This window comes from Apis mellifera, linkage group LG1 (genome assembly GCF_003254395.2).
Source record: "Apis mellifera strain DH4 linkage group LG1, Amel_HAv3.1, whole genome shotgun sequence".
NCBI classification, from domain to species: Eukaryota; Metazoa; Arthropoda; class Insecta; order Hymenoptera; family Apidae; genus Apis; species Apis mellifera.
In genome coordinates, this window is record NC_037638.1 from 23,236,845 (window position 1) to 23,263,530 (window position 26,686).

Below are 26,686 nucleotides of genomic sequence, written 5' to 3' on the forward strand. Positions count from 1 at the left end.
TATATCGTTTCGGCTTTCTTGGATTGTTTCCAAAGCCGATCCATCAGCCTCAGCCGAGACCCCTTACGTAATCGAGAGTGACAAGGTGGTCGGTTTTTCGAAAATAACGAATGACGCTCAACGTTCCTCGGATAGCACACCTGTTCACACAATATATACGCGGCTAAGAACCTCTATCATCTGTTATCGTTCGTGTCGGGGAAAGGAAATGACCGAATGAAGCATCGATCGAAAGCGTTTGATCGAAACGTACGTTCGTTCGTACATAAAACCGAGTTTAGATTCGTTGCACTCGATAAAACGCTCGAGGGTTGATCGTTTGATAATTTTCAGCGGCATGCATGGGAATACTATCGTGAACGCAATATGTTTATCTAGAACAATACTTTGCAACAACGTTTAACGGAGATCCACGATCCTCTTTATTGTGATAATCTAATAAAAATTATACCGATCTTTCTATACGCAATTAGAATGCGTAATATGTTTTTAATTAAAATAAATGTTCTTCGTTTTTACATATATCAGTAAAATTGATTGAAAATAATATTTGTAATTTCAAATAAAATGAATAATAGTAACAATAGAGAAACAAATTTGCGACATTTCTTGAAAATCGAGTTGGGAAACACTGATCTAGAATCGCGATCTAGAATCGCGGATACGATTCGTCTTTCACGAGTCGGTCACGAATTTTTTCTCTTTTAATCTTTCTCTTTTCACGAGATAAAATGTAACGAGGACAAAAATATACATATATTCGAAAACGATCTGAATTTCAATTCGATGCCCTATTTCCCCCTCTAGCATTCTTTGTCCCGTTCCCTATCTTATTTCTTGGATCAACTTCTCGTCACGAAAAGTTCCGTTTTCGTTCGTGCAGAAATTAACATCATTCGCGAAAAAATAATTGGGAAGGGAAATCGAAGGGACGGAAACGTGATTTCTATTCCAACTTCTGGCTAAAGAGTGGCCGCGCGAACACCAATCCTCCCTCCCACCAATACGATACGAATAATAAATTGTGCAAGTTTCTGGTGATTAGCCCGATGAAACAGGAGCCAACGTTCGCGGTAAAAATAGCAATTTACAAGCCCGTGTCTTAAACTGTCCAATCTCTTGTTTCGAGTCGAGTTAAAAACTTTGTTGCCGATATTCGAGCCTCGAGTCGGTCTCCGAAACGAATATAAAAAGAGAAACTGTGACAAGAAGCATTTTTTTTTTTTTTTTAATATTCTTTACGTATCTGCTCTGCCAATCCGTCAACCCTTCAATTGAAAATTGAATAAAAAAGTGAAATTCTTCGAAAACAATTGTTGTTGTGTGAAAAACCGAGTCATATATATATATAAAAAAGAAATAAAAGAAAGAGATACGAACGTTGGTTACCTGTGGATGTGACTCGAGCATGTATCTTAGCTGCGATGTTTCTGAATGTATCCACCTCCTGTGGCTTGGACACGCAATTTCGGAGCTTCTCCAACAACGCATCGTTTACAGCCTCGTCCGTGCCTTTGCTGCTCGGTGACATCACACTAAACCGACAAATAAATAAACCGACAATGAAATTTCGATTAATCGATCGAGGAGAGTTAGAGGAGAGTTAACGTACGAGCGTGAAAGATTTTTCTAAGTCAAACAGCACGCCTTCATCTTGGCAAACCGAGCATGCAATCTCGTGCTACCAAAATGCTACGCATAACAAAGGGGGGATCGCACGAGTCGAATTGACGTACATTCTACTCGATTGATCGGGTGACAAAAAAAAAAGAAGATATATATATATAAATAAAGCATAATTCGCACGGCGGTGAACGAACGTTGTTAATTTTTCGAAGAGAATCTTTAAATTTTTCTGTCGAAATCAAGGAGAAGGGTAAAATTTATCGTCATCCTTGTCACACATCTGTCGAAAAAACGCGAAAATCGCGATTCAACTTTTCACGCTTGAAAGGAAAAAAGAGTGAGAAAGATAGTACGCGAGAAACGTAGCGTCATTCACAATCAGGTATCATCAATCGACTGTCCATTGGCATCGCGCCAATTTTGCGCGGTGCGTAATGCGCATTAATCTCCTTTCACATTCAGTTGGTCACGACACTGTTACCCAATGTCGTAGAAATGAAAATCGAGCGTCGCCTCGGATTCAAGGTTGATTAACACGGCCAAAAAAGCAAACGGTACTCGAAATAAACGGCGCGTGGATCATGGCGAGGAACAATCGCGCGGACTCGATCGATATTGTCGTTTCCGCGATTCCGCTTCCCCTCGATCTTTCCACGATATATCGATCTCTTATTCTTTAAACGTTAATTGCAATTTCGTTTCTAGAATCAATTGTTCACCGAGTTTCAAAAGTGTCTATTCGAGGCTATTTAATTAAAATCGATCGATAAGAATCGATGAAATCTTGGTAAAAAAGAAGTTTATTTTTAGAAAGATTATTGCGGAATTAGCAGGATTTTTATCGTTCTATAAAGCGACGACAATCAAAGCTTGTTATTGAAAAAAGTGTAGGCGATGATCGTAATGATAATCGTTTAAAATTTAGATTTCCGATCGCCTACACCTCTTTCGCGGCAGCTACAACTCGTCCACGTTCTAAAAACACATTACAGAGCGCAATTAATCTCGTAAAATTTATTACCCTCGATTCAATTGTCAATATCACAAGATCTAACAATTTCATCGAAACGTTCCGCCAAAACGTTTATTTGGCAGGAATCGTATCGCTCTTGGTGCCAATGCGAATTTTGCGATTGTCTTTCCAATTTCTCCGCCAAACAACAATGACCAATCGTAGTTTGCGAGATCGAGTTACTTCTTCTTTCTTTCAAAAAAGGAATACAATTGAAAAGGAAAAAAATCGATCTAAGCCATTGAATCCGATGAAATATATGTACAAAGTGGAATCGAAAGTTATGTCGATCGATATTAATTTCATTGGATTGTTCGAATATACATTTTAAAAACGATATCGAGAGTATTGTTGCATTTACTTGTAAAGAAAACACTTATTCGTTCATCAAGATGAAACAAAAAAGCAAAGATGAAACGGAAGCAAAATTTTTGTTCGCTGTTAATAATTTCTAATAGAAAAAGTTTCGATTATTCGATTTCCTCAAAAATTAAGCTTCCCGATGAAAAATTCTTCTGTTTCTCCTCATCTTTTAATCGTGTCCTGAATACATGAATACATGAATAAAAAAAAAAAACAGAAAAAGAAGGGAAAAAGCGTGCGAGCATCGAAGCGTCTCGAAATGTGCGATCAGAACGAGGACCGGAAACCTGGCGCAGAGCGACGAACACACTAGCAGCACGAAACGCGGAGGCAGGCGTTTTTGTTAGTGTGGTGGCGATTTTTACTCTTCATCCTTGGCATCTTGCGCTTTTTCCTTGTCCCCGTGGCGGGTGTCCATCGGCCGTTGGTTCTCCTTGTCGTGCTTTTCCAACACACTTTTCATTTTATTTCTCCCAAATTCACCCTGTCCTTGTCCTTCCCCTCCTAGTTGGAAAAATAAGAAGGGAATCGAATTCTCGAAAACGAGAACGAGAGATTGGTTCTTCGATATCTTATCAACGAACGTTCGAACCAATATCGAATTACTCCTTTTCTTTCTCTTTCTTTTTTTCTCGAAACGTCCCTTCAAATCGAAATTTGAACACGTTTCATTCGAGTCCACGTTGTCCACGGACAACTCTTATTTCTCTCTCTCTCTCTCTCGTGACGAATGGACAAAGGCACGGATATAATTTTTTTGTTTTCTTTTCTTTCTATTGCGATCACACACACCTGTGTCACATTCTATCCCTTTGGATACTTTGCAAGATGTCACGGATCGGGACAAATATTTGGAGAGAATGTCCGGCCAATGCTTGAATTTCGCGAAACGATCCACGCGCTTTGCCACTCCGAGGCGGTTTGACGTTTCGCGCTGCCAAAACTATGTTTAAAAGCATAGCACGCACGCATGAGGCGCCTCTATTTATAGTGGCGGCCGCTTTCCGAAAACCGTCCCCCTTTTCCCACATTTTCCATGCCACCCTCCTCGATCGCATCCCTCGATCATTAATCGATGCATCGTGAAACGTAGCTCGTAGCTCGAAAGCACAAAAGTACACGAAAAAACACCGTTTAATTTCTCTTCTAATCCACTCTCTTAAAACTGTAATTTTTAATTTGATTAATCTTCGAGCGAATATATCGTATCTCTCTCGTTTTTATTCTCGTCCATCGAGACTCGAGATTCGACGATCCACTTCACTTTCACAACATACGTTTGTAATAATCCATGAGAAATTGAGAATAAAAAATTCACTGACCATGTTTAACTCGCTCGATTGGGAAACAGAATTTTCTCTCTCTTCCTCTCTAGATTTTAAGGAGATTACGTTTCGTTTTAAAATGTGGGAACTCGTTTCGAAATTGACGGATTTCAACGCGCAAACGTGTGTCGAAAGAGCGTGGATTATTATAAAGATGGCAACACAGGAATCCGTTTGCCAAAAGATGGAAAACGTCGTTTCATAGTCGTTTTATACGAGATCATCAATCCAATGGAAATCTTTGGACGCTAAATTATAATAAACGGACGAGTTATTCCTCTTTTCATAAGAGTGATATTTACGCCACGAACACGTTTAGAAATTTTCAAAGACAAAGATATATCCTTAAATAAATCGCTAGCATGAATAAATGAAATCGCTATAAATATTAATAAAATGTGATCTAAGAAAAAGAAAAAAACATTATCCGGATACGTTAAAATTTAACAGTAACTCAATTATTTGGAATGGAAAACAATATCAATAAACAAAAACGATAAAAGAAAGAACAAGGAAACAGAGCAACTTTTGTCAATATCTCAATTATCATCATCTCGATTCAACTCTCCAAATCATAACCTCTTTCTTCTTCAACTTGTTTCTTTCACAACGATCTGATCACCGAAGGAAAAAAATCACCATCGAAGAATCCACCCCAAAATTCATAATCACCACTGTTCGTCCTCCTGAAGCTTCAGGAAAATCTCGCGAAAAACGAGGCTTGGTCAGGAATCACCATCGTGCAACGACACGACGATCGCGGCGTTATTAATAGTCGAATAATTCCAATGAACTCACGGGAGCGAGAAAATGGAGAAAATGGTGGCGAAAAGAGGAGAGGAGGAAGAAAGGAGGAAATATCGGAGGAGGAGAAGGCGGATAACCTTCGACGACGACGACTACGACGAGAACAATCGCACGATACGTCACGCAGCGAAGCGATGACTGCGCGAGGAAAGGACGGGTCGGAGGTTTAACCTCGTCATTACTTCGACACACGATTCGAGACGAGCACCGATGACGAAAGGACCGTCCGTGGTGACGATCCCCGAACGAAGCCGTGCATCGTCACGGAAGCTGACGCGAACAAGGCCAGGTGTATGCGGCACTTGTTGATAAACACGAAACCTCCCGCGGATTGATTAGTGGCCGTGCGAACTTTCACGAGCGTAGTCGACGCCTCACGAACTTCTCTCTATCGATTTTCGAAAAGGCGCTTTCGTTCAAACTTCGGTCCACCGGGTGGACTGCCTGCCTGCCTGCCTCTCCCGGATTCGAATCTTTTCCCCCCCTTTCTCTGTCCGTTCAAGCATTTTCGTCTTAGGGTGTTAATCCTTCTTTGTAAATCGACGAACGAATCATTCGAGAATAATCGTAATCGCGATCGAAATATTCTCGAGGATATTAAAACTAAATTGCAATACGTACGTATTCGTGTGTTGAAATTTACGAATTTTTTATACTTGGAAAAAAATTATGCATTAAATACGCGCCTCGAAGAAATGGAGGAACTGTAATTTTTTACGATTTGATTGACACCGATGATCGATGATTTGATGATTTTAGGTTTACTCGTGGGGCGTGCAGTATCGCGTTTTGATTTTCCGTTATTCGAATAAATAAAAGGAGCATTGTTTCGCCCGATAAAGATATTTATCGTTGAGCAGATATTATATATCGAGCGACGTGGAACGTTTCATATCTTCATTAACGGAAACGAGTAGAAATATCGGTTTAAAAATAATATAACCTATTCAAAGATTGATTTAAACATTGGATAATACATACCTCGAAACGTTGTCGGCGTGACATCTATTCACATCATTTCTACTGGCTTCATTGTCAATGCTACACTTCGTGTCGTGGCACCTCGCCATCGGAAGTTGTCTTTTGCATTTTCGGTTAAACAATCTTGAGAGCCATTCTTCGTCATAAGCCATAACCAGGCCGAGTCACGGCGAAGTTAAACACTTCCGATTTCGTGAATTACGTTGGGCAACCATGATTAAGCGGATAAAACTTTGCCAACTCCGCGATTTTTGTACCAAAATTACCAATCGTGCGATAGTGAAATTAGGTTACTTGTAAACTTTAAGAGAAATGTCAAAAGCATTTTTGACAGGGACACCTTGAAGTCAACCTCATGTTCCTCATCCATCGACGTACGTACTGTACAGTTATCGTTCCCCCCTCGATGTGTTCGAATAACGTGTGCGTTCTTTCTTTTTTTTTTCCCCCTTTTTTTCTTTTTTTTAAAGCAATTCCATTTCGATCGAAGGAGGGAAATAGATCTCGATCCCGATCACGGCGAGGAGAGACTCGTGAATGGGTCACTCGTTTGATATTCCGCGTAATCTAGGATCGAATCGAAGAAACGGTGACAGGCGCGCGAGAACATTAGAAATGTAGATTCGGGTGTCAAAGCCGAAGCAGGCCACACCCTTCATTCATATTCCAAACAACAATTTGCCAACGTTAACCGGTTCACGTATATCTGTCCTTCCACGATCTCACTTCGTCTTGTTCATTCTCCTCGAGAAATAAATCTCGCATTTATACCGTATTTACAGTATACTCGTATTGTACCAGATACAAACTCGTACAACAATTTTCTTCCATCCATTTCAAGGTTTTGAAAAAAAAAAAAAAACACGAAGAATTCGTGATTTCGAACTTTCATCGTCCTAATTTAATTATCGAATAAAAATTGCATCTTATAAATTAAACTCTCCTCTATTGGATTTGCGAACAGAAACAGTTTTGAAGCGTAACATGACGAAGCGCGAAAAAATATCACGAGCAGGTATCCCGTTGTTCGCGTCGGATGATCGAAAACGACGGAAGAAGAATTGAGCGTAGGAGCAAAAAAAAAGAAAAAAAAAAGAAAACAATCGCAGATGATATTATAGGAGGAGAAGGGTGGGAGAAGTTTACTCTCGACGAGGAATATATAAATGGGCGGGCAGGGCTGAAATTTCTAGTTGGTGAAGATAGTTTGCAAGGCCTATAGAGAAGTTGTGTATCGCGCTATGCAGGTAAGCAATAATCTGTTCGTGTCAATTACTCATTCGTAAACTTTACGTTTGCGAGTTTGCATCGGCAATTATTTCCCCCTCCCCTTTTTTTTCTTCCTTTTTCTTTTTCTCTCACACCTTTAACGCAAATACGTAGGATCGTAACAGTAAAAGATTTAAGGATTTTTAATATTTTTAAAATAAAAGTTTCTTTCTTTCTGTTGCGCGTGAAAGGAATTGGGCAGATTGGGAAGGGTTGAAAGAGTGAAGAGAATCGACTGGTTTTATAAATAATTCCCAAGACGCGAATAACCGTTACATCTCCCGACCAAATCTCTTTCCGTGTTGCCTGCGAATCGAGATCAATTGATATGCGAGCCACGCGATACTGCGCATCGAGCCAAAGTTTTATGTATTATCAAAAGCCTGAGCTACTACTTTATTCGACGCAGAGAACGATCAATCTGTGACTAACTGCCGCATTGTTCCTCGTATACGAATTGAAGTATTCCTCTCGAATTGCAAGAAATTCCTATTGATTGAAATTCATCGCGATCTTTCTACAATTTCTTTTCTTTCTTCTTCTTTTTTTTTTCTTTCTTTCTTTCTTTCCTTTTCTTTTTCTTTTTTTTTTTTCAAGGTCCACGTGACGTCGTTTGCCTTCGCTGCGTTGCTGATCGCTTCGATAGAATCGAAACCACTGTGGCCAAGCGTGGTACGTTCCGACAATCATCGATACGTTTCCACAACCACCAACAGAGGATTTCTTCCGTACCACGATTCTCCTTATTACGTTTATAACGTAACGTATTATGCTAACATAATAACGCACAATGTAACGCGAAATAATTCGAATCCAAACGTTTTCTTATACGGTTAAATAAATCGTTTTTACGATAGCTAAATATACATATCTTTTCATAATTATAATGAAGATTTACTTTTAATAGTTTAAAGTAAACGTAAACATCGTAGTTTAAACATCGTGTATTAATCAAATATATCTGATGGGAATATTAATAGAATATTGTGTGAAATATTAAAAATCTATCATCGTAGCGGGCATAAAATATTTACTGTATGATCATAATATTTTTCGTATAATGGCTCATAAATCACTTTTATTTATTCTTTTATAGCTATATCGAAATAAATATGTTTCTTAAATTATCATAATCGTAAAAAGAAATATAAAAATTATAATTGAAAAAAGGTGTGGTCGATTCAAAAACCGATTCCGTTGATTTCGTTGCAAAAAAAAAAATTGGTTTAACGAATGCAACGCTCTTTCATACTCGTTTATTCATTCATAATATTTGATATTTTCGCTTATCTCGTCAGGTACATTCCGAGGTAAATGCGGCTCCTATCATAGCGCATGGGAAACTGCCTGCTTCTCATTTACCTGTTTATAGCTTTTACTATGGAACCCCGACTTACGACTTCCGGCTACCATTGAATCCGGTAAAAAGAAAAAAAAAGAACATCGATTCGTTTTGATTAAAATTGAAATTTTAAACTTCATAGAGAGAGATCGATTTCTATTTTTGATTAATTTGTTTTTAAGGTGTATCCATTATTACCTGTTCCCCCTCATCCAGGAGATCAACCATCGACTGGTGCAAAACCGATCGATGAAGATGGCGATAGTATTGAAAAGTTGGAGACAAAGATCGAAAAAAGGAGAGGAAATGAAAAAGTTAAAAAGGAGAAAGCAACGGATGATAACGTTCGTTATATTTAATCGAAATAAGTTTTGTACGTGGTGGAACGAAATTTTGCGAAATTCTTTTTATTTTCTATTTTCATTACTTCTTAAAATTTGACTAACAAATCTTTTTTATACATTTATGCCTCGAAACATTTGAAAATATTATATCTTCATCGATTTTATAAATTCAATGATATTTCACAGTCGTTTAATTATCAAGAAATTTTTAAGAAATAATTAATTTCCTTCCTGTATAAAAATTTACGTTAATTAAATAAAAACACTTTTATATCTCAATTTACAACTCATAATGTAATTCATTTCCCTTACGATTATTAATTTTACGATTGTCCATTTATTGAACAAAATATTATACGTATTTCGTTCTAATTATGTCAGAAAATATGAGATAAGAGCAATTGCAACTTCTCTTCCGAGGGACGCGCTTCGACTGTAAAATAATCGACTCTCGAATCAGAAGGCAAGCAATTAGTCTACTTTCACGAATAAATCTCATTGAACGATTTTCTATAATTATGCATCAGGAGGGAAGAATCGCTCGTCCAACCGATGAAAAAGACTCTCCCATCCTACATTAAGCAGAAGATAAACCGGGGTCAAAGATACGCCGCGTGTTCGAACGTGTTTCATTTCCCTTCTTGGTGCTCGGATCGTACGCATCTCGAAACATGAGCGTGAAAAATATTTGGTCGGTCGGTGTTTTCGTACTGGTAGTTTTCGTGATAATCGGGACGTCCATCTTGCACGGGAAGAAAACCGTGAGACGGGATTATCAGGTGGCGAATAAACCGACTTACGACGTAGTTGATAACAGGATGAAGGGATTGAAATTGGGAAAAATTGAAGCTACCGATGGGAGGGGTTCCCGAATCGACGATTTCGAGATTAAGGCGGCGCCAGCTTTCAGGATACCTCCTCATCGAGTGTGGCACGTGGTTGGGATACACTCCCCTCGTGATAGGGAATATCGTTCGATCGTGGAACGTGAAACGGATAAAGGGATCGATGGAGAAGATTTACCCGACATAGTGGAAAGGAATAGGACGAAAGTATCGAACGAGTCGAAAGACTCGAAGAAAAGCTACAAGAAATTGAAACTGATCCGAACTCGGGCTGATTACAAGAAGGAGTGGAGGAGCAAAGAACAACAGTTGACCTATTCGAACGATGATAAATCCACGAAGAAAACAATCGGCGGGCGACAAGCGAGTTATTATTTCGCGAATACGAACGAGGATCGAATAAACAGGTCGAGGCGTTGCGCGATGCACTCGAGGAATTTGAAAGATGACAAATCCGATTATTACGCGATGAGGAAAGAGGTTATGGAGAAATTTTACGCTCGACAGAAAGAGATAGCGAAGAAGTACGCGAAAAGGGTGACCACCGCAACCACCATTGCCACCACTCCCCAGTACACGTCCTATAATTTACGAGAAAAATTTAATAGAAATAATAGTACATCGGGTAAAATTGAAACGAACGATGTTCAAAATGTATCCGCCAAGATCGAGACGAATAACGTTCAAAAAATTGATAAGACGTTGCTCGACAAGCGTAGAGAAAATTTCATCGACGATGCCGTTTTAATTTCCATGATTCCTCCTACGACAAAGAGTCGGAAACAAGTAATAGAAACGACAACGGTATCTAATAATATGGATCGAGTCACAAGTGACAGGTCAAACGTATATGCATATCAGAATCATTTGAACGGCAAAGTTGACAGCAAAAGTAACGGAAGTGTTTCGAAACCAGTAAGTACGAACGTGTACATGCATATTCAACAAACTTCCATTATATTTGCGCTAAAAAATACGTAATAAAATTAAACTCAATAGATTCAATGTTTAGAGATAAGTTGTAAAAGATGAATGAAAAGTTACAAGTAAATGTCTGTCGCGCTTTTAAATTTCTTCTTCAAATTGATTTATATAAATAATCCGACAAATATTTTTCAGGATAAGAAAGAGGACGACATTGTTCTGAAATGGGGTGTTTGCTCGGGTAAATTAATATATCAGCACAATTTAATCATCAATACGGAAAATTCGATACAGAGTGATATGGATTTAACAACTACGTTGGATGGTTCACTGTGCGTCACTTGCATAAGAATCGTGCCAGTGAAGAACAGTAATACCACGCTGAATATCGATGTAAATCGTAACAACGATGGCAGTATAAGATCTTTAATATTTATCGCTAAGGGGTTGACGAATATGGAATTTTTATACGTAATAAAGATCTGGGCCGTGAGAAAGATAAACGATCGCTGCGATCACGTCGAAACATAAATCTACATATATATATTTTCTATATAATGTTTCCTTTAAATACAATCTTTCTCTTCTCATATTAAAAAAAATATATACTTTTAACAAAGCGAATATAATATTTTATTTCTAAGTGTATGTCACACGAATACAAAAAAAGTGGAAATCCATAAAAGAAATCTGCCACAACGAATATAAAATATATAAAATATATAAAATATTAGATATTAACACCATAAGTTAGTCGAAATAAAATGTTATTCATAAATAATCGCGAAAATAAGATAAGTAACTGTGTAACCATCCCTCAAGAAAAATCATCCTTTTCTTCAATCCACGTTAACGCAATTTATACACAATGATGGTTGAACGGACCAAATTAATCGTCTCTCGTTAACTTCGCTTCGCTTCGATCTCGATGAAACGAACTCTGATAATCAGTCTGATAATCAACGGGCATCAAAACGTTTACGCGAGAACGAACCTCGTCGGACCGGTTCCGCCTCAAGAACTTTTCGGCACGGCTGTTGGAAGGGGTGGCGGCGGCACATCCGGTATTCTCTCCTTCTCGTCCTTCCCAGAGAGTTTCTTCTCCTCGTGATAGGCTGGGAGCAGATGCTCGGCGAGCCCGTTTCTCGGCGTGGTTGCGGGGATAGGTTCGAGGGTGCCGTAGGGTTGATAGTCGACGTAGTAAGTGCCGGGAACCAGGTGAGGATTGAATCCGCTGTACGTGTAGAAATAAGGGTCGTAGTACAACGATTGGTAATTGGGATAGAAGCTGAGAGGTTCCTGGTCCCCGCTCTTCCCCTTCGATCCCGACTTCGAGACCTCTCCTTCCTCCTCCTCCTCCTCTTCCACGTTGGGACTCGTCGATTCCGTTTTGTCGGTCGACTTGGACCGTTCGACGGAGGGCGACGAGGGGGCGGTTTGAACGTCGCTCGGCTGTTTCAACACCCGTTGGGAAAGGTGCACCACTTCCGGCCCGGCTAAATGAGGCGCCACTTGGGTGTAGTAAACTGGCGGCACGTAACCGATCGCCGTCCTATGGATCACGGGTTGGATTACCGGGTATGCTCGGGACGGAGACAAGTTTTGATTGCTCGTGATCACGGCGTTGTACACTTTGGGAACTTTGAGAAGCCCACCCGGATCCCCCGACGCGAACTTTATCAAGGCGAGAACGACGAGTAGATTCATCTGGAAATAATTGGAAAAGCGTAGTAATAAGTAAAAATGGGATATAAAAAATGGGAACAATGAAAATTTAACGGAACGGTATTATTGTATATCGGATCGATGCGTAATCGAAACGGATATACAAGCGGCAAATCGTAAATGTGACGAGGAGAAAAACGATATGTAGTTCAAAGTCCCTTGTTCGGGCTCGCAGCCGATAAATCTAGCGCAAGCACGCGTGCACATAAAGAGATTTTAAAATCAACGTACGAGAGACAGTTGCGGCTATCAAACGTTGATGCAAGAACAAAGCTATGCAGAAATACTTGTATATTGGGTTAGTGGAAAAGTAACGTCGGCTTACTGTGTGTATAAAATATATCCGTTTATTACGATATATATATGTATATCCTGTTTTCGAGTCGTTTTTAAATTTCGTATCGATGTAAATTTTGATCATCTAATTATATAGTCTACTGACAATTTCTTTTTTTTTTATTCACATTCTTTAAATCGAAATATTTAAAGAAGAATAAACAATCTTCTTTAAATTCATATAACGTAAATTATTGAAGTAATTATTCTCGTAAAATGAATTTAACATAAACTCGTCGTATTAAAATTTAAATTTCAAATTTGTTATCATATATTAGGATCAAAAATCAATGTGATTTAATATGTATATATATAATTTCTTTTCGAGGAATATAATAATATCTCGTAAAAGTTTGAATTCCGCTTGATTTCTGGTTTATTATTATCTTTTATCTGTGTTTCTCGAGAATGGAATCAATCACAATATTCATCGAAGAATATTTTCGAAGAAAGGAACTCGCATGATCCGACCGCGTGTCGATCAAGTGACCATTTGTTTTCACATGGAAATGTAATTGCCATCCACGAGTAAAGATCTCGCGTGCGCTCGATCAAACGATCGCATACGAAAGAGGCGAACCACGCGTGCACGGAATAAGAATCTTGACTGTTTTCTTTCGTCGTAGGTGTGTACCCACAGCCGAGTTGTCGCGCCTAGTGAAATTCTTGCGTTCCTCTTGGTCTTCGAATAATCTTTAGAGAGAACACATCTCGCCGACGAAAGCGGTTACTTTTGATAAAAAAAAAAAAAAAGAAAAAGAAAAAAAAAGTTACAATAAACTTAATCGCTATTGCTTTGAAATAAAATATCTTTAGCATGGATAATGCAAAATGATTCATCCCGTTGACACGCGCGAATTTTTTTCTTTTATCAATTGTGCTCTTTCTTTTGTTCTTGCAACGTTTTTAAGCGATGCTGTTCTGACGAGGAAAACGAACGATCGAGTTTTCATCGCGTAGATCGGAACGATAGATGATGATCGGCCGACGAAATGAATGAAAACGTCGCTTACCTTTTAGATCTGTCCTTCCTCGATGTGTCTCCCCTGTGAAACAACAAGGATCGTCGAGAAGCTGACACTAAGTAGCAAGAGAGCTGCATGGAACCGTAGTATATATGGCCCATGGGGTCTCAGGGTTCAAGTCCTACCTCCCCCACTACACGCCACTTGGCGAAAGTACTCCGCGATCGGTACTGTAATGTTCAACATGAGGCCCGTCTACATCAACTACTGAACTGGCAGAAGGACAGGCATTTACCTGTGCACAGGATCGCACCGGATACATTCGATCGAACCGAATTGTTCAAACACGAAATAAATATTTAATATGTTAAATTTTTAAAATTTTTTATTCAATGTACTCTTCGAGCTGAATAAATAATATCTAGCTTTTTACTCGAAAATATTTCAATTTTCTTTTTTTTTTTAATTAATATTATGAGTTTCTGTATCTCAGAATTTCATTAGAATGTTTCATTAGATTCGATATTCAGTATATTGTTTGAGAAATAAATTTTTGATCCTGTCAGGGAAAAAGGAATTGTTAAAGTAAGGTAATAAATAACGTATTAAAAGCCAATAATGGTGATATTAAATTGACACTGATAATGTACACTGATAATATACTAACGATTAGGGCTTCTCACACAAATGGCAAAGTTGGATAATAAAAGATCTAAACGCGTTCTATATATAGAGGATACTCTTTCATCGATCGAGCATTTATCAATAAATTGATTGATGATACCCGTGCTCAGGTACTCGTTAGCTATCAAGTACGTTACATTATTTTATTATCTTTTTTTATTTTTCTCGTGAATATGCGATAGAAATGCATGGCATTTAATAATGATCGGGGAACGTAAATTCCCCGAGCAGATTGAAACCTTTCGAACGAAAAATAAAGAAAAAGAGGCATTAAAGTTTTCGATCGTTATTAAACTCATCGATGATTGGTCCAACATAACAAGTGACTGTATACGTTTCACGTATGCACGAAAGTTTACATCGTACTTCGAACTGACATGTATTAATTATCCAATCGATCGTAATGTATCGTTTATAAAAAAATATTACAGGAAAAAAAATAATTCGACGACGATAATTCCAAGAAAAAGAGGCCAACAAGATCAATGGTGAATGTTCAATGACGCATACTCCCGTTTACGTAAAATATGAAAAAAAAAGGAAAAGAAAATATGGAACAATACCTCGAGAAAATTTGCGAGACAATCGCTGTTCTCAGGAACATCTTCGATCTTCTCACTGATCGGACGTTTGTATGCAAAAAAACTGCTTATCTTATGTTAATTAAATTAACTTAAAATGACGCCAGAATCGACGAAGGTTGTCTCTTTTGAAATTTTCACGATTTATACTTTGCGAAATTCTGTTCCCGTTATATCGGTTATTTTACATATCCGTTCTTTTCGCGCGTAGAATCATGGCGAAATCTTGGCAACGAAAGATTATAAGAATCGTGAGAAGGAAATAACCGATTGAGGATTCGAATCGTGTGCGAAAAGTTACAACTTGGAATACAACTAACGGTTGATTTATATATAAATACAAATTTTTTAATATAAAACGTTTTATAATTCTAGTTAATCATGTAGAGTGTAGGTACTTGGTATTCCAAGATACATTGTAATTTTAATATAAAATGGGAAATATTTGAATGATACGAGTGATGCTCCTAATAAACTTAAATATACAAAGTTATTAATTAAAAGTTACATATCGACGGATGTTGACTTTATCATTAATTTTGATTCGATTGAACAGCGGAAATATATATACATTGATGAGCAGATAGTAGTCTTAACAATCAGTACATTCCATTCTCGAACAATGTCATAGATATCGATCCCGCACATACTTTCTTACAAAATAATAAAAGTAATTACTTTGAATTTACAATGCTCGGAAATATAATTTAAAACTAACTGTAGAATTTTATAGAATCATAGACTATCGTAACTCTCTTCGTATATTTATAATTTCACCAAGAAATTCTTCCTCCAAGAGGCAATTTCTTCTACGATTAGAAGGATATCAAAATTCTTTCTGCATAATTTTGTGCTTTTTACAATTGTTTTTTCTCTAAAGAATTAACTTACTGACCTTCCATACCGTTATGTAAAATTCTAAATAAACGAGAGACGATCTCTAAGAAATGGACGAACTCGATTTCGTTATATAGATTCTATCGGTATGTAGCACATTCTTCTGAGCAACAGTATCGGGAAATTCGGTAGGAACACGATGAAAAGCAGCACCAAGGGCGACAGCAGCAGCAGAACACTGGCGTATATCACCAACCACCATACCGTCGTTATTCCAAGAACTGGATCCAACATCGTGACTCCTCCTAATTGGCCAAAATGTCAGGCACTCAGAAATTCTGAAGCATCCGCGCCACCTTCGGATAATTCGATTCCGCGAATCCAATACGTGTTTAGAATCATGATTGATATATATCCTTCGTGTTTGTGATTGGTTAACCGGACGATTCCTAAAAATAGAGAAAAGCGTAAGTGAAAAGTGTGTTCAAAATAGAATTTTTTAATGAAATTTCTATTCTAAAACTCAAGAATATTTTCCTTCTTTTTCTTTTTTTTTTTTTCTAAATCAAATCCTGATTTTTAAACGACGTCCACTGTATTTGTAAGAATATCGATGATATTCAGGATAGCGCACGTGACACTTGGTTAATCGGTTAGGTTTGTCTTGTCTTTTTACGACGCTCACTTTTCAAAGACTGTTTGAAAGACTTGGGATATATAAGAGCCTGGGCACCTTCAGCATAATAATACATTTCGAATTCTCCGTTTCAATATATATTCATAACAAGTGAATAAAAGTTTAGTTTAGAAGAAATATTTTTTTTTCAATTTCTCTTAAGATAATTCATCATCCTTTCTTGTCTTATTTTTTATTTGAAAACAGTTTTTCTCTTGTTTGCAAATAAATGAATTTCAATCCCTTCTCTTCCTTATTTCTCCGAGTAAAAACATTGTTGATTTTTTTTTTTTTTTTTTTCTTTCCCTCGAAGGCGTCACTGCGTCGTTTCGAGTATAATTTCAAGGATCTTCATCCGTTTACATCGATTTGATTTTATTTTATTTATAATAACGAGTTCTGTTGGAAAGGTGATCCACTCTTTCGTACGATATGCGGAACAATGAATACCGGATTGCGCAGTTAAAAAGCACAGCAAAACATTGTTCGATCGAGTCGATTATTTTTACACTCTATTATTGAAACGGAGAAATGGAACAATAGGGGTGACAGGATAGAACGAAACGTAAGAGCAAAATTCTTTTCTACTTAATCACAATTTCTACTAGATTCTTAAAATAAACGAAAATTACCTTTTACGATAAAATCCATAAAGTCTGAATTTTAATCAACGAATTTTTCAATTTTTTTAACATTAAAAATTATCGCTTTTACCGATTTTATAATAAAAGTTTTTTTTTCATTCCTGTTATTGTTGCACGATTATGTTTTAAACTCGCTATATGAACGAATTACGTAGTTCATCCGGTTATATCGATTGCGCAATCGCAAAGCATATCATTCGTAACTGTTGTGTAATTCATTGTGATATCTTAAATTTCATACATAATAAATAAATAAAGAAGACTCGATTCAACTTATTGATTCTTTTGATCGAAAGAATAAAAAAATATCGAAAGAAATTTCAGAAAAAATTATTGTACTTCTCTCCAAATTCTTGGGATTAAAAATAAGCTATTTAATTCCAAGAGGTGTGATAAATACGTGTGTATCAAATTCCAAAAATACCATCCATTGAAGAAACTCGTTGCAGTTTGTGCGATCGTTCCTGTATTAAGTACTCGTGTTTTGACAGACCACATCAGTTGACCGAACATCGTCAAACGAGTCTGATAAAAAGAAAGAAAGAAAAAGTATCGAAAAGAGAGAGAGAGAGAGACGATGAGAGAGCACGAACGCACGATAAAAAAAATCCACGTCGATTTAAAGGTAACGACGTATATACGCGTGCAAGCGAGTTTGCTGGAACGCTTGCGCGCGCGCGCGCGCGCGCGATCACACCGCGGAAAGTGAAATTTTCGCGATTGCGTAATGCTGGCATAATAGTATTATCCGACGAGTAGATCGTGAGCTACACTATTACGAAGTATACCTGTAACGAAGGTACGATTGACCTCGGTTGCGGTTCTTGAACCTAATATCGAAATGCTTGTAATCCCTCCCTCTTTCTCTCTCTCCCTCTCCTCTTTTCTCGTACAAAATATATTTTGTACAAGATTGTATTTATGTGGTTTTACGCGATGTATCGTGATAATCGATTTAATTCTTTGCGCGTATACAACTTGTAAAAGTTTGTAAAAGTTTCAAAAGAGATCGGTAACCGATCTAAAGCGTTCAAGGTTGTTTAAAGGTTTTGTACGTATCTAAGATGGAATGTGAATTTTTAGATGCTAATTCAACGTGTTTAAACACATCGATACGCATCGATATTCGTGATAATTATAGAAAAAAACTCTCAGTTGTTAATTCGAATTCGTTTTTTTTTAGGTCAAAAGAACAGAATGAGTATGGTTTGTGAAGGACTTCCAGATTTTCGATCCCTTCTCCGATATCGTGGCGTCCTTGTTCCGTGAAAAATCTGACTGGTATATACGCGGTATATATCGAACAAAATACACGTTTATCTTATATCTTGAACGGTTCCACGAGGTTCCTCGTGGAAATAAAAATATATACGCTTTATTTCGATCTCTGTAGCTACGCAAACAAGAATATCTTCTATCTATAAAAATTTTTTCTTTTCTTTTTATTAGCCTTTGAAAAATTTTAAAAGTTTTAATTTTTCAAAAAAGTCACAACAATTTCCAGTAAAAATTTGGCATAAATAATTCGCGTTTGATCGTTTGATCTTCGAATCGTTCAAAATTTCAAACAACTTTCAAACTTTTGGTCATCGATAACCAAGTTAAATATAAAAAAGATGTATTTCAAACAAAAGATGTATAACACGTAATATATATTATAAATATAAAATATTTACTCTAGAAAAAAATTAATAAAGATAGACATGGATCGTTCCTTACCATTTTTCGATCTGGCATGATCTGCGTCATGGAAAAATCTCACCGATCAGGACCAGCGAGTGTCCTACGAATGATAATTCCAGCAGTGCACACCACGAATCTCGATCGCGATTTCCACGAATGCGCGACAGATCGGAGGATCGTTTCTCGTATGCGTTCAGTCGCTTTCCGCGGACTGAGAGCATGCCAGGCTCCCATGCTTCGATGTCCCGGGTACTTTCCCTTTCTTTCGGCGCTTTGAAACCGACATACGCAAGTTGAGTCACCAGGTAAGGCTTCGTCGACAGTGGATGGCCCCTCCGCTTGCGACTATTCACGCGTCTGTCATCGTCCGATTCTCGATGGCATTGACGATTTCCAGTTTCGACCTCGGCTTCTTCGTTTCATGGACACGAGGTTGGGTAAGATTTAAGAAGAATAGAAATATTGCGTCAGGTCAGGTGAGTAGATGAACGTCGATGGTTCAAACGAACATTCTCTAAGTTTTTTTTTCTCGTTGTTTTTATTTATATTCTTCTAAAAATATGTGAAATTAAATGAATTATTTTTATTTTTGATCTCTCAAGATATCGTTGACAATTGAATTTATCGAATCGCCGAATTGATTAAATTTTTTGAGTGAATGAGAAAAGAAAGGATTAAAAAAAGGGAAATATATATAAGGTTATTCATTCGATATGTTGTACGATTAAAAATTATTTTAATATTTTGCTTGGCAAATATGGATATAAATATGGATATACCTCAATAATATAAAACGAAATATTTTTTTTTCTTTTAACGCGCCATAATTTGTTGTAGTAGCGCCATGCTGTTAAGTTTAACCGAAGCTCTAACTCGTGATGCTTTAATCATTTGAGTCTGTTGTATATATCGACAGTAGATAACATTGCACAAGAGATCGATCGATAAAAAAGAGGGAGACGCTGTATCAGCAATAAATTTTCATCGGAGCGCTTTATATCGAATATAGAAATACTGGATTCAGGTAGTAACAAGCTAAAGCTGTCAGAGAAGTTTAGTATTCCGTTAATTGTGAATAAAATAACAACGATACTATAATTTGTGATGTATCTATAAAAACAGTGAACATAATTATAATTGCAAATAGTATTATTAGAAAAACAGAAGAATTTGTTGAATACATACTAACATGTCTTCCCTCCAAAAATCGATTTTGAAATCAAAACTACCACCGTCGGGTGTCAATTTTGGAATTAGTTCTAGGTTAGTTTATTATGACTTATATAAATTTAAGTTATTAAATGAAATCCTATTAAAGTCAAATTTTTTCATAAAAATAACTTAATAATACGAATTTTTTAACGTGGATTTTTAATAGAAAATTTCTAAGTTTATTAAGTTAAATATTTTTTTTTTTTTTTTTGTAATGAATAGGATTAATAAATCAAAGGGATTTCAACGTAAGAGAGATTATGATCCAGTTCAATGGACTCCATATTTTGATCATTCTCAAGATGTGAAAATAGGAGATGACATATTTCATATTTATACTAAGGGTACAGATGGCCCGACATTAGTATTGTTACATGGGGGTGGTTACAGTGCATTAACATGGGCAGAATTCACTGTAGGTATTAATTATTAAATATTTGAAATATAAATTTATAATTCTCATATCGTATATGTTTCAGAAATCAATTATGACTATGATAGTATGTAAAGTTATGGCAATTGATCTTAGAGGACATGGAGATACTCAAACTTCGAATGAAGAAGATTTATCTGCTGATACCTTAGCAAAGTAAATTTAATATTTTTATTTAATTATTTTATAATTATAAATATAAAAATATCATATTATCGATGTTTTTTTTAACTTTTAGAGATGTTGCAGCAATTGTAAATGCAACAACAAAAAATAATCCTGTCATCCTAGTGGGCCATAGTATGGGTGGTGCAGTAGCTGTTAGAGCTGCATCATTAATCACAAATTTATGTGGATTAGGAGTTATTGATGTTGTTGAAGGGACAGCCATGGATGCATTAGCATCTATGCAAAGCTTTCTAAGATCAAGACCATCTAGTTTTAGTTCTATTTCCCAAGCTGTGGAATGGTGGTTAGTACTTTTAAATTTTAAAAAAACATAAAGTAATTAAGTACATCTTTCTGTGTCTTTCATGTAGTTTTTATCAGTCAAGAAAACTTGCTATTCTAAGTACATTTTTCAGAAGGAAGGCACATTTTTGGCTGATCCTGTACAAACTAAAATGTTATTTACTTCTTTAATATATTACATATTTGTGTTGTATAATCAAAAACGAGATTATAGAAGAATGTCTCTAATTATCCACATTTTAGTGTACGAAGTGGCCAAATCCGTAACATACAATCAGCTAAGGTGTCAGTTCCTGGACAAATAAGAAAGTTAGTACATATCGATATATTCATATATCATCACTGCTCAGCAACTGTTCTAATATATTATGTTTTGTATTGCTGTAGCATCGAAACTAATAAATTAGCCACTCATGATATTGATTTGTTGTCACAATCATCGACATGCCAGTGTATTTCTGAGACTACAATTCCACGAGAAGATATTATTCAAGAAGAGGAACCAATAAATATGCCACCACCATCTACTCCAACCGGTACTACTGCTACTAGAAAATATGTTTGGAGAATAGATCTATCAAAAACTGAACAACATTGGCTTGGATGGTTTAAGGGTTTGTCAACAGCATTTTTAAATGTACCAGTTCCAAAAGTATTATTACTAGCTGGTGTCGACAGATTAGACCGAGAACTTACTGTTGGACAAATGCAAGGTACAGTATTATCGATATTAAATTGTATAAAAATTAATTAAATATATTAAATATTTCTAAATTATTTTTTTTTTTTTCATTAGGTAAATTTCAAATGCAAGTATTACCAGCATGTGGACATGCAGTACATGAAGATGTTCCAGATAAAGTAGCAGAAGCAATTGCTACTTTTATGGTTAGACATAAATTTGCAGAATCAGCATCTGATTTTCCACGGTAAATTTAATTTTAATTACTAAATTATAAGAAAGAATAGATCACAATACGAATTTTTACATGAATTTATTTTTTGTATATTTTTCAGAACATTTCCTGCTTGTTAGGATTTTATGAAAAATAACAGACATTTGTCAAGTAACATGATTATAAAATTCGATAAATTAGTTAAAATGAGCATTTTATTTATTTAAAAATATGTTCACAAAATATATATGAATACATATGTAAATAAAAACATTTTGTCGACAAGAAAAATAAATTTGTTCGACGTAAAAAATGTATTTGTTAAAAATAAATTTGAATATGTTTATACAAAAGATATAGGTATAAATATGTACAAATTCACGATAGTATATGCAACGTATCAAATGGAGTACAAACATTGCTTTGTCTGTGTTGAAACACTATGTTTTAAACATATATTTATAGACAAAAATAATGTTACTTTTATGATATAGTAACATTTGCAAATATCTTCTTCTGTATCTATCTTCCGATGTAAGATTTTTAATTAAAATACTTTGAAGTTCCATACTTGCTTTTGAAGTTCCATACTTTATGCAGAATTTTATCATTAATCAAATCCGAAACCTGTTACGTTTTTTATAACAACACATGGAGCTCCCGCACGACCAGCATTTAAGGGAGCAACCTTAAAATGTATTAATTTTATGATATAAATAATATAAATATCTTAAATTTTAATTTTTTTTTAAATATTTTATAATATTAAATAATATTCTTACTGGTTCCCATTCATTAAGATGTGGATCATATGCCTCAACAAGAGTGAGATATTGTTGGCCATCATAGCCTCCTACAGCCATAAGTCTATCACCAAGTACACAAACACCAACTGCATCTCTTGGTACGCTCATTGGTGCTACCATAGTCCATGTATCTGTCTTAGGATCATACCTATACAATTGTAATATTTATATAATAATCACTAACGTTTATATGTGTGTGTGTGTATATATATATATATTAGTCTAAAATTAATAAATAAATAGACTATTATATATTTTTTAAAATATATATATATATATATACCTTTCGACACAATCAAATCTGCTAGCATTAGGATTACTAGAAGGTGCATCATGACCTCCTAATGCATAAAGACATCCATTTACGACACCTACACCTACACCACCACGTCGTTTTGACATTGGTGCACAAGGTGTCCATTTATTTGTATGGGGATCATAACATTCCACAGTATTTAAACATGAGCTTATATCTCTTCCACCTACAGCATATAATCTGAACATACACATATAGGATATATAACAATAATAAAATGATTGAATACATACCAAATTTGAAAACTTACTTATCATTTAATACAGCAACACCAACTGTGGATCTTTGTATAGACATAGCAGAAACTGAACTCCATTGACGTGTGGCTGGATCCCATCTTTCAACAGTATCTAAAAAACTCCAACCATCATGACCACCAACTGCATATAAAGGTCCACCTAATACAGCTACTCCTAATCCATGCCTATGAATATTCATAGGGGATAATGTACTCCAAGTAAAAGTTGAAAAATCAAAACATTCTACTGTATTTAATGTTTTTAATCCATCTCTTCCACCAGCAACTATCAATTTTTTATCAACAACAGCAGCACCAAATTGAAGTCTTCTACCACTCATTGTAGCCATAGATTTCCAAGCATTATCACGCAAAGAAAATGCATCTATTGAAGTAGCACCTATAATAAAAATATTAAACATATTAAATATCCATTTTATCATTTCATATTCAATTCATTTACCTTTATTAGCATCCATTCCTCCAACAGCTAACATATGACCTACAGTAGCTTTTCTGGGTTTTGTACGTCCTGATTGAAGTAATGGTCTACGCTCTGGTAAAAGATGATATTTTAATGCTTCCATAACTAATTCTTGTGCCACTCTTTGATCTTTGAACATTTCATTACTTTCAATATTGTCTGCTATAAACTGTGTGAATATAATAAAGTTTATAGCAAATAATTACATTATTTTCTTTATATAGAATAAAATTTATTTATTAAATATTTAATAATACTTACTGCAGGAGATAATAAAGGTAACTTTACAAGGCTTAATAATTTGCTTGCATCTTTCTGTCTATTTTCTGGATCATATTCCAACCATGTCATAAGTGTCTAAATAAATAATATTAATATTATAAATCAATGGAAATTATATTAATTTTTTTTAATGATTTTCTTTATATAAATATAAAGTTTTACATGAAAAATAATTTCTTCTGAAGGAACATTGAGATCTTCTGATTCTAAAAGTTTGGCAACTTCATTTGCAGATAATAATAAAAATTCTTGATTCTTTGTAACTTCCATAAAATGTTTAGTTGTATATGCATGAGCATGATCTAATAAATCTGAACAACCTTGTGTATCAGCAAACATTCTTATTCCTAAGCAATTACTTGGATGAAGTTGTTTTCTAAGAAATTGACAACATGCTTTAACAACTGGATTTAACTGTAGTAAACGTGCTGTTGCTAAAAGAGTTTCTACACTATCTTCCCTTAATTCTATGCAACCTATTTTGTTTAAAAATAAAAAAAAAGAAAATTTTTAATATTTCCATAATTTATAAAATATATTTATAAAATTTCTTATATTTTTTTTTCATAAAATTATACCTGTGTAACAATAACAGACTAAAGTCCATAATGCATCTCCATCTACACCCATTAATTCAACTTCATTTTGTGCAGATTCTCTTAAAGAACTTGTAAACATGGCAGCAAAATATTCTGAACTTGCACTAAGTACTAAACGATGTGCAGGAATGTGTCTTTTTCCTAAATAAAAATTGAATTATTGATGTAATTTGTATATTAAATAATTATAAGTTTAAATAATTATAAATCTTTTGTTTTAATTTAGAATCAAATGACTCAGAGTTGATTAACTAGTAGTATTTGAAAACAAAGAAATTCTCTATTTACCTGCAATTAAAATGACATCTGTCAATTGTTGTTCATGTAAATATTTTTCCATAACTCTAAGACTATTTTCCGCATGCTTTGACACGCGAAAATTTTCATCTTGTGAAGAACTATTAGATACCATACTCGAAATACTATGTTCACTGGCAGACGCTTCTTTGTTTGAGAACAAATATTCAAGCTCAACTTTATTCGATCCTGCTCCGGTATGGCTTGTTCTTGACATTTTTGTGCGAATAGGTTTTGACAGATATTTTCGTAAGAACACTACGTTTGATTTCCACAAGGCACTTTATTTTGTGAAAGTATTTTAATTCTCATACGATCGACACTCTATTGTGCACTCAAGCTTGACAATAACGGAGTGTTGACGCCGCGCTTCACCTTGACAGTTTGAGATGTAAAACTGGATGTAAACAGTGATTCGCGTTTAGGTACGGTCAGTGACCAGCTCTGTTCGTTTCTTGGGTCAGCGTACTCCATTTACCAAAGTTCTATATGTGATAAATTCAAATAAAAAAAATAATAATATATTTCAAAATAATAAACGAGCCATTTATGATTAATACTATAAAATAATCATATTAATATCTTGTACATAAATAAAATTATATTTTTTTTATTAAATAAAAATAAAATGAAATAAATAGTATTTCTTTCGTAAAAAAAAATATAAGATATTTTAATGATTAGTTTATAAATTTAAAAATAAAAAAAATTTATATATTTTTAAATCTATGTTTGTAGAATTCGTAAATTTTTATATATAATTTTTAAATATAAGTTTTAGGTTATAAAATTTTTATTTTTTATTTTATTATATGCACAATAATATTTTAAAATTCATATCACACATAAATAACTGGTATAAAAATCGATTTATTGTTAACTATCATATTATATCATATTATAGGGAAAATATAAAAAGAAAAAAATATTAAATATTTAAAAAATTACGATTTTATTATTCTTTATATTATATTATAAACATATTTCACTTAATAATTATATTTGTTTTTCCTAAATGAGGCACGTTTTTTTTTTAGAGATCACATATAGATATTACATAGAATGCATATAAATACAATATGCATATAATATAAAATATACAATATTGGAAACATGTACATTAAAAATTTTATGACATATGTTAGTTATTATAATTCCTTTTTTTTCACAACCCTACATTTTATTCTATTGCATTATTAACAAGGAATTTTTTTATATTTATAATTATATAAGTTTAAAATTAATTTTGTTTAATCTTTTCAAAAAATAATAATTGTAAATTCTTATATATACATATTAAACTGTGCATTATTGACTTTGGCATGCTATAATTTTGTTTTGTTAATATAATATGTAAATGATGTTTAATAAGAAATACATGTTAAGTTTATATATATATATATATATATATATATATACTTTATATTACAAAAAATTACTGACAGGAAAAACTCTTTAATTATTTCTAATACACTAATACTTTATATACATAAACAATAATAACATCATTGCTATTATTATATGTCTAATTTTTAAATATTGAAATTTTTAATAAAATATTCCATATATATATATATATATGTATATGTATATATATATATATATATATAGAAAGAGAGAGATAAAATGAATTATTCATTTTTGTTAGTATTTACATAGTACATAAAAATGGCAGCATTTAAT

General features: G+C 34.7%; 6 protein-coding genes and 1 long non-coding RNA gene across 19 annotated transcripts in view; 3 read left to right on the plus strand and 4 right to left on the minus strand.

The window, feature by feature from the left end:
• Positions 1 to 6,880, minus strand: part of LOC551792 (cytosolic carboxypeptidase 1) — a 34,001-nt gene extending 27,121 nt beyond the window's left edge. For 2 of the 12 annotated variants that reach the window (XM_016914162.2, XM_016914156.2), the window contains exons 1-2: positions 6,115 to 6,880; positions 1,381 to 1,535 (exon numbers count right to left, since the gene is read on the minus strand). In XM_016914162.2, the coding sequence (XP_016769651.1) occupies positions 1,381 to 1,535; positions 6,115 to 6,266 (307 nt within the window). In that variant the 5' untranslated portion in view covers positions 6,267 to 6,880. Of the gene's footprint in view, positions 1 to 1,380; positions 1,536 to 1,612; positions 3,264 to 3,288; positions 6,049 to 6,114 lie in introns of those variants that run through there. The other 10 variants (XM_006571444.3, XM_006571443.3, XM_006571441.3 and 7 more) reach the window with 10 other exon arrangements.
• A 185-nt stretch (positions 6,881 to 7,065) lies between these two features.
• LOC100576662 lies at positions 7,066 to 9,323 on the plus strand. Of its 2 annotated transcripts, none has more exons than XM_003251696.4 (4): positions 7,066 to 7,361; positions 7,981 to 8,142; positions 8,682 to 8,804; positions 8,908 to 9,323. In XM_003251696.4, the coding sequence occupies exons 1-4, from the start codon at positions 7,356 to 7,358 to the stop codon at positions 9,082 to 9,084; spliced, it is 468 nt and encodes a 155-aa protein (XP_003251744.2). In that variant the 5' UTR covers positions 7,066 to 7,355; the 3' UTR covers positions 9,085 to 9,323. The 2 variants fall into 2 exon arrangements, with proteins under 2 accessions (XP_003251744.2, XP_006571500.2); XM_006571437.3 differs by having other exon boundaries at positions 7,981 to 8,055.
• Positions 9,324 to 9,651: 328 nt separating this feature from the next.
• LOC100577043 lies at positions 9,652 to 11,457 on the plus strand. Its single transcript, XM_006571436.3, has 2 exons — positions 9,652 to 10,829; positions 11,034 to 11,457. The coding sequence occupies exons 1-2, from the start codon at positions 9,741 to 9,743 to the stop codon at positions 11,367 to 11,369; spliced, it is 1,425 nt and encodes a 474-aa protein (XP_006571499.1). The 5' UTR covers positions 9,652 to 9,740; the 3' UTR covers positions 11,370 to 11,457.
• Positions 11,445 to 14,068, minus strand: LOC725283. Its single transcript, XM_001121151.5, has 2 exons — positions 13,913 to 14,068; positions 11,445 to 12,545 (listed from the first exon to the last, which is right to left on the minus strand). Exon 2 carries the CDS (start codon positions 12,543 to 12,545, stop codon positions 11,853 to 11,855), a length of 693 nt encoding a protein of 230 aa, XP_001121151.3. The 5' UTR covers positions 13,913 to 14,068; the 3' UTR covers positions 11,445 to 11,852.
• A 401-nt stretch (positions 14,069 to 14,469) lies between these two features.
• LOC107966045 lies at positions 14,470 to 19,387 on the minus strand. The gene is made up of 2 exons (XR_001706438.2): positions 19,006 to 19,387; positions 14,470 to 16,415 (listed from the first exon to the last, which is right to left on the minus strand). It is a non-coding gene; the product is annotated as an uncharacterized LOC107966045 (long non-coding RNA).
• Positions 19,388 to 19,932: 545 nt separating this feature from the next.
• Positions 19,933 to 22,551, plus strand: LOC550901 (protein phosphatase methylesterase 1). Its single transcript, XM_623296.6, has 8 exons — positions 19,933 to 20,232; positions 20,404 to 20,596; positions 20,661 to 20,770; positions 20,853 to 21,086; positions 21,329 to 21,394; positions 21,473 to 21,798; positions 21,882 to 22,014; positions 22,103 to 22,551. The coding sequence occupies exons 1-8, from the start codon at positions 20,159 to 20,161 to the stop codon at positions 22,119 to 22,121; spliced, it is 1,155 nt and encodes a 384-aa protein (XP_623299.3). The 5' UTR covers positions 19,933 to 20,158; the 3' UTR covers positions 22,122 to 22,551.
• On the minus strand, positions 22,179 to 25,490 carry LOC551868 (kelch-like protein 5). The gene is made up of 9 exons (XM_624254.5): positions 24,995 to 25,490; positions 24,686 to 24,847; positions 24,270 to 24,583; positions 24,087 to 24,182; positions 23,805 to 23,994; positions 23,354 to 23,741; positions 23,071 to 23,283; positions 22,764 to 22,935; positions 22,179 to 22,669 (listed from the first exon to the last, which is right to left on the minus strand). The coding sequence occupies exons 1-9, from the start codon at positions 25,218 to 25,220 to the stop codon at positions 22,592 to 22,594; spliced, it is 1,839 nt and encodes a 612-aa protein (XP_624257.1). The 5' UTR covers positions 25,221 to 25,490; the 3' UTR covers positions 22,179 to 22,591.
• Positions 25,491 to 26,686: the final 1,196 nt, after the last annotated feature.

Bases quoted from the DNA above. Each gene is read 5' to 3' on its own strand.
- LOC100576662 (XM_003251696.4), top strand. The intron at 8,143-8,681 runs GTAACGTATTAT...TTATCTCGTCAG, and splicing joins CTCCTTATTACGTTTATAAC to GTACATTCCGAGGTAAATGC. The intron at 8,805-8,907 runs GTAAAAAGAAAA...TTTGTTTTTAAG, and splicing joins TCCGGCTACCATTGAATCCG to GTGTATCCATTATTACCTGT.
- LOC100577043 (XM_006571436.3), top strand. From the start codon at position 9,741: ATGAGCGTGAAAAATATTTGGTCGGTCGGTGTTTTCGTACTGGTAGTT. The intron at 10,830-11,033 runs GTAAGTACGAAC...AATATTTTTCAG, and splicing joins ACGGAAGTGTTTCGAAACCA to GATAAGAAAGAGGACGACAT.
- LOC725283 (XM_001121151.5), bottom strand. From the start codon at position 12,545: ATGAATCTACTCGTCGTTCTCGCCTTGATAAAGTTCGCGTCGGGGGAT.
- LOC550901 (XM_623296.6), top strand. From the start codon at position 20,159: ATGTCTTCCCTCCAAAAATCGATTTTGAAATCAAAACTACCACCGTCG. The intron at 20,597-20,660 runs GTAGGTATTAAT...TATATGTTTCAG, and splicing joins TAACATGGGCAGAATTCACT to AAATCAATTATGACTATGAT. The intron at 21,799-21,881 runs GTACAGTATTAT...TTTTTTCATTAG, and splicing joins TACTGTTGGACAAATGCAAG to GTAAATTTCAAATGCAAGTA.
- LOC551868 (XM_624254.5), bottom strand. From the start codon at position 25,220: ATGTCAAGAACAAGCCATACCGGAGCAGGATCGAATAAAGTTGAGCTT. The intron at 24,848-24,994 runs GTAAATAGAGAA...ATTTTTATTTAG, and splicing joins AGATGTCATTTTAATTGCAG to GAAAAAGACACATTCCTGCA. The intron at 23,995-24,086 runs GTAAGTATTATT...ATATTCACACAG, and splicing joins TACCTTTATTATCTCCTGCA to TTTATAGCAGACAATATTGA.